At 34.6% G+C, this 7,127-nt stretch overlaps 1 protein-coding gene across 1 annotated transcript; it reads right to left on the bottom strand.

The window, feature by feature from the left end:
* Positions 1-1,384: 1,384 nt before the first annotated feature.
* Positions 1,385-2,229, bottom strand: LOC110101926 (transcription repressor OFP13). Its single transcript, XM_020830034.2, has one exon. The coding sequence runs from the start codon at positions 2,173-2,175 to the stop codon at positions 1,465-1,467; it is 711 nt and encodes a 236-aa protein (XP_020685693.1). The 5' UTR covers positions 2,176-2,229; the 3' UTR covers positions 1,385-1,464.
* Between the last annotated feature and the right edge of the window lie 4,898 nt (positions 2,230-7,127).

Genomic DNA, 7,127 nt, shown 5'->3' on the forward strand with positions numbered 1-7,127 from the left:
CGACTACAGTCCTCCTGACTTATGTCGCCTGCCGACTACAGTCCTTCCGACCTCCGTCGCCAACCGACTACGGTCCTCCTGACATACGTCGCCCACCGACTACAAGTCTTCCGACCTCCGTAGCCCTCCGACTACGGTCCTTCCGACCAAACGAACATGTCGACAATGACTCTTTGTATTAACATCATGTAATGTACTCCATAAGATGTACATCAAGCTAAGACCTTCCACCAAGGAAGGGCCTCATTTGTAATAGACTGCAATACTAGTTGATTCATTCAAACTGGGCTACGCCCCGTGGTTTTTCCCCCTTTTTAGGGGTTTTCCACGTAAAAATCTTGGTGTCTCATAAATGCTAGACCCTTTCTCTTATCTGATTGCGTGCCGGATTTTCGTACAACGCTAAGACGATAAATTTTATATTTCTCTACCGCCGCGAATACTCCTGGACGCAACAAATATATTGATACAAACTGTATTAAAATAAATTAAAAGTATTACTATATATTAAAAAAATTATGTTTTACTATTTTCAAAATAAATCTCATAATTGAATCATCTTAATATTATTCTATACTGACATATTTTCCTTCCAGCTACATTAGCCCCATATTAATAATACAAAGTTAGAAGACATTCGTAGTAATTCATATGTCCCCTTGGTTTCCGCAGACCAATGGAGGCTTCCAAAAAAGCATCCCTCGCAAACTTCAATGCATTAAAATAAAAAACTGTTCTGAAATCTCATAGAACACACAACTCTCTTTGGCCTATTGGTTGAGAGCTTAGACTTCCAACTAAGAGGTTCAAGGTTCGAGTTTATGCGTATGTGTTGTGTGTATGAGTTTGCCTTAAATTACCTAAATGTCCCAAAAAAAAATATCTCATAGAACTGTATTGTAATATTATTTCTCATTTTAAATTTTTTAAATACAAAATATTTTGTAAGTTGTGATAAATGATTTTTAGGTTTCATTCTTATTATTTTTTAATAACTTTTTAAAAAATATATTAAAAATAATAAAAAATTTGTTCCAATGAAAATCTTAATAAATATTCAGCTCAATATGATTCTGGCGTAGGAATAAGATGAAGAAAAGGATTAAAAAAATTACTGAGACAATAATAATATTGTCAGATGAGTCTTCATAAAATAATTTAAAAAATAATAATAAGGTAAGAAATATTATCATAATAATTGTGTCAGAATTTAACTCAATTATTTTATACTATTTATTTTCATCCCAGAATTCTAGGAGTTCTGGAACAATAATGCAGGCAGTAACAACAAGTCAAACCTTTCTGTAACGATAATTCAACTGAAGATATGAACTAATCACCCAGAATCATATAAAAAATAAATAAAAATGAAGGGAAGGTTAATTCATAACAAAAGAAGAGAATAAAATCATCCTCAAAATCAGAAAAAATTCCAGAGAAAAAGGAAGGAAGAACATTATTTCCTCATTTATCCAAATCACGAAGAGAAAGACACAGAGGTGGAGAGGAGAAGGAGAATAAGTGCTTCTCATGAGTCATGAGATGCATGAGCAAATCAACAAACGCAAGCACTATAATCTTGTGATTCTTCCTATCGTTAAGCTGAAGGTAGCAATGCAATAGTTCTTGTAGCCTTGGCCAGTCTCTGAGCTCATGAGCCTTCACCATTTCCGCCATTGAAGACTTAAAATCTCTGTAAGGGTCATCGGAGACCATGGCAATGGCCTCACTCTCCTCGAAGAAGTTTCTGGTGGCGGCCTTGCTGACATTTTCTTCCTTCACTTCCTCCATTATGGAGTTGGTGTTGCGAGGAGAAAAGAAGAATCTTTTTGGGTTTATGCGGTCATTGGGAAGCAAGCTGCAGGTCTGTTCCTTTTGTTTTGGAATTGGCGTTGTGAGGGAGGAGGAGGAGGAAGAGAAGGATGAAGAGGAAGGAGAGTCTTCCATGTGAGTGGCTGTTTGGTGGTGGGTGATGTGTTGTGGCTTGTGGAGGCTTAAGGAAGAAGGAGAAGAAAATGAGGAAGGAGTGTGGTAGACATAGCTGAAGTTGGAGCAGGGGTCGTCTCCTGCTCTAAAGGAGTGAGTTTTAGCTTCTTGGATGCAGCTGGGAGCTGTCGGTTTGAAGCTGGTGATCGATTCTTGGATGGACTTTATGGAAGATTTCAGCTTTCCCATAGTTAAACTTAGATCTTCTTCTTCTTCTTCTTCTTCTTTTGCTGCTTAATAGTTGAGATAAGGAGGGGGAGAGAGAGAGAGAGAGAGAGAGACCAAAGATTGACAAGAGACAAATTTATAGACCTTGTATACTGTAGGCACTATAAGGAATAGGACCCAGAAAAGCCTTTTATGTAGTAGCCGAAAGGCTAAACGTCTTTCCGGTTTGTTTAACGATTTCATGTTGGATACTCCGCACAGGATTTGAATAGTTATTTGATCTGACCGTGAGATTAATGGAAAATATTGTAATGAGGTTCATATATTTGGGCTTAATACGCTGAGATTAATAGCATGCATTAATTTTAGTAAAAATTCAACGGCTATGAAGACTATGTTAACTAAATTGGCCTAAGAATATTCTTAATTAAAATTTTCTCAAGATTAATGATTTAATTAATGTATATAATTATAGAACTAACATAATAATACAATAGATGTTCTTTTTTTCAGCAATAAGACTTGAGAAGAGCAAGTGGCACATTAATGAGCCTAGTTCAAATATGAGAGATTACTTTCTTCTTGGTTCTTAAAGCTGATTATTGTATTAAAAAGCTGCTTTAAAAAGCAGCAAAAAAGTCGTCCCAACCGAAGCCAAAGATTGATTGATAGGAGTTCAAAGCCTTGCGCAATTAAACTCGTCATTGCCTGATAGTCATCATCAGGAGTTCTGGCTCAATCTGAAGCTTTATGAATTAATTATTTATTTCTTTATTGTTCTACCAGGTGAATTATAGGCATCTCACTGATTTTGATTCAGTCCAATTTATGGCAAAAAAGAAAAAAAAATCAATTTGATTATCAACTGTTCCTTCAATCAAATTAACAGGTAGCTTTATCGATCTCCTGCGGTTGATCAGTTGCTTCAGCAAGATTGTATAGGAAAAGGAAACGGATCTAATATGATGCAGCTCTAAAAGAGGAAGTATCCATGAAAAACCACTGCACAAAAACATCTCCAGGTAGTGATCTACTAAGTAAATCACTGGCTCCTGTTGCCATGATGAATGACTCTGACACTTACTGTATTTGAAAAACTGGGCACTTGATGTCTTCTTCCTCCAGATTGATAGATATTGAGCAGAATCATTATTGATTGCAGAAAAAAAGTTCTCGGCCATGAGAGAGGACGAAAGGAAGCACCATTATATCACTGGCTGCTACAGCTAAGAGCTTGGAGATTAATAAAAGAAGACATTTAATTAATACTTTGGTAATGCAACAGGGACTGGGCTGGAATGCTGGAAGGACCACAGCCACAGTGATGGGTTCAATTGAAGGATTGATTTCACATGGAGGAGAGAAGAGACTGTCACCATCGCCCAGCTCTACTAATCTGAGAGGCACCCAGCGAACTGCGCCACCATGCAAGATTACTCAGAAAACATGGCTTCTTTGATTGCTGGAAGGTTGCAAATGAAGGCCGGATTCTCTCATTTGAGGGTCGCATTCAGTTAATTCAGTTCTGTATTTGGAACTTAACTTCCTTTTGCTCTACAGCTATTTTTCATTATAATGAAAATAAAAAAATTGTTAGATTTCTGTTTTCCTAGTAAATAAGTTTTAATAATTTGATTTGATTTTAATTTAATTTTAATATTAATTTGTGTATGCAAAATGCAAATCATTTACACTTCATTAAATAATTCTTTAATAGATTTAGTTCATTAATTATTATTTTGTGTAGCATTAAAATATTTATGGTATATTTTAGTTTGTTATTATTTTATGCTATCACTCATTGGATTAATTATTATGTGCGGACAATGTCCGGACGTAGCTTTGTGTCTGGAGGCAAATCAGAGCACGCCGCATCCCTGCAGTTGTGTATCCGTTATGTACTGAATAATGTGGCGTGCTGTGATTCACCTTCGGATAAAAAGCTACGTCCGGTGTCAGTACATAATAATTTCTCCACTCATTGGCATGCACAGTATAAACATGAAGTTAAAAATATGTATATTTTTTATAGTGACACAGATCTGAACATTAGGCTTATATCTAATTAAAGGAGTACTCTGTACTTGAGTCATAATTGATTCATTTGGAGCTCATCCCAAGTAGGCATTGGTCAACTTTTTTTTTTATTTATTACTTTTTAAAATAATTTTTTACATAAAATTAATTTTTTGTATTTAAAAAATTACTATAGAAATAATAAAAAATTCGTTCCAAATGAAACTTTAATTTGATAGGTATTGTCTTCTCTAAGCAGATTATTTATATACAAGTAATTTGTGAAGCATAGGAGCAAGCCACCTTAGATAACGCACATGGAATCATGAATGAGCCACATATGAGTCATATGTGGTCATCAATTCAGAATTGTGTTAGGGTCAGCATTTTCCCTTTGTTACTCCAAAAGTGCAATAGATAAGTTTATCTAGCACTAATATTACTCTATAAAATTCTAATTATTGGGCTAAAAAGCACTCAACGGGTGAGTAAAAATGACTGATCAAGTCATTAGTGGGCGTATTTAACATTAGTTCTGTGTGGAATCTAATTGTGTCGATCTATTGGATTGTATTATTAACTCATATCTAAATTCCGTTAGTCAAGTCATGAGTGTGACTGCCCTTAATTTTTTTTCATATAGTCGCATAATTTCTCCTACTTTTATAGTGAATTTCTAAGTGTGATGTGGCTATCAGAGCCCTGCATTAGGTACCCATACCCACACCCATCCATGTACCCACCCATACCCATTGGGTATGGGTGGGTATGGGTACGCCCATGGCATTATGGGTGGGTACTAAATATCGAGGGATAAATCGATTTACATTGCTAATCACCATATATCTTACTTATACTACTGCAATCATCTCTATGTATTGTGCAACACTTAACCACGATACGAGTACGATAAATTTTGATATTCGACTTGAAAGTTTGCCATCATAGCAAATGACTACAAGTCTCAAGACCATCAGTCCGTGGCAGACTGCGTTCAAAAAACATGGAAAGTGGGTGGGTATAGGTGGGTACGAAATCCCGGAAGTCACCATGGGTGGGTGTGGGTGGGCGAAGCCCGTCCGAGTAAAACATGGGTACACAATGGGTACCCAAACAGGATCTCATGTAGGGCTTTGTTGTTTTACATTTTAGAAAGCAACCACAACTTCGTTTAACCACTGTTTTTTTTTTTAATTTCTTTCTCACTATTTTTTAGAGATTTATGTGATAGAAATTTATTCTTTGCAACCAAAGTAATCAAGTTGTTTTCCCCATAACAATTTCACAACAACCTATATAAAATATTGCAGTCATCTCAAATAGACACTAAGGCTTCGTTTGAGACGGCTTATTTATTGCTTCTTAAAATGACTTTCTAGTACAATAAAGTGGCTTTAAGAAGCAGTAAATAAGCCGTCCCAAATGAAGCATAAGGCTTTATTTAAACAGCTTATGTTTTTCTACTTGTGCTTTACAAGATTCTTTTCCAACCATAGTTTTAAATATGTTTTTTAAAAAACAGCTTTTCAAAAACAAAATTAAAAAAAAGCTAAGTACAAGATGTTATTTAGGTTTTGTTGGGGACAACTTTTTAATTATTTTTTAATGTAACTTTTTAGTATAAAAATTTCTATTTTAAAAAAAAAAATGTACAAAAAAGTAATTTTAAAAAGAAATAAGAAAGTCATCCCAAACGAAAACTTAAACATGCATTATTTCTATTTGGTTGTTTTTTTAACACAAAAGCAATAAAGAGCTATCCCAAATGATGCCTACATAATCAGCATACTTCAATTTTTTAGCCACTTTCAGCGGAAGCAGCGCCTTTTAAAAAAATTTTGAAAAGGAGCCAATACGCCAAACTGTTCGGCGTATGCTTTCAATGCACCGATTGGATTGGTGCATTCAAAGAATGTGCCGAAGTTATAGGTGCATTCTTTGAATGCGCCTATATACAGGTTACGCGTATTTCATAGAATGCGCGCAAACATGCGGCGCATTCTTCGCATTTTCAGCCAGCTGGCGCCAGCGCGATCGCAGTGGAATTTCGTCTGAAGCGGGGGCAAGATCCGAAAATCACGCGAGTTTGGTGCAGAAATTCATGGCGGACGCTGAGTTGTAGTTGGCAGATGGAAAAATTAAATTGGGAAGTGGGAAGCAAATTTGGCTATAAAAAGGGGAGACGCAGTTCGTTTCCTTCCACTCCTCTTCAAGCTGAGCTTGCCTCAAACAACCGAGAACCAAAATCTTAAGGTATGTTGTTCTTTCTTTAATTTTTCAGTTTTTTATTTGCTTTTATGTTAGTTATGATTTTTTTTTTTTGTAAGATTATTTACCATAGGGTCATTGAATTATATTTGTAAGTTGATGTTGTAAATTATTTTGTAAATTTTTATGATGTATTTGTTGCCATTTATGTAATAATTTTCATGATTTTTTTGTTGATATTAAGCTGGAAAGTATGAAATTTGTAATTGTTACATCTTTGTTCAAGCACGAATAAGTATGTGGACGTGTAAGCAAAAGGAGCTGTGTCAACCAAATAATTTTTTGCGTGTTTGTTATTTGTTATAGTTATGTTAATTAAAAAATTATTTTTAGACAACCTATAATTTATAATATTATTAAAAAATCAGAAATTATGAGATGAACTTTCATTATTTTTAATAGTGAGCGTATTAATCATTTTTGGACTTGATTGCTTTAAAAATTAAACGTGAGATATATTAGGTTTAGGACACACTAGTTTGTTGTGAAAGTTATTTTTTGTAGATTAGCCGTTAGAAATAATGCATTAAAATAATGTTCTTTAAAATTTGGCCTTATGATTATTCATACTAGTAAAATAGATAAGAAATATCTCTAAAAAAGTTATTTTTGATTATATAAATTTGATAAATAAAAGATATTTTGATGGAACAAAAAGCAAGTTTGCCAATCATAATTTTTCAATGACC

The sequence above is a fragment of the Dendrobium catenatum genome, unplaced genomic scaffold (assembly GCF_001605985.2).
Source record: "Dendrobium catenatum unplaced genomic scaffold, ASM160598v2 fragScaff_scaffold_974, whole genome shotgun sequence".
Taxonomy (NCBI): domain Eukaryota; kingdom Viridiplantae; phylum Streptophyta; class Magnoliopsida; order Asparagales; family Orchidaceae; genus Dendrobium; species Dendrobium catenatum.

Excerpts from the sequence above, each read along its gene's own strand:
- LOC110101926 (XM_020830034.2), bottom strand. The coding sequence starts at position 2,175 with ATGGGAAAGCTGAAATCTTCCATAAAGTCCATCCAAGAATCGATCACC.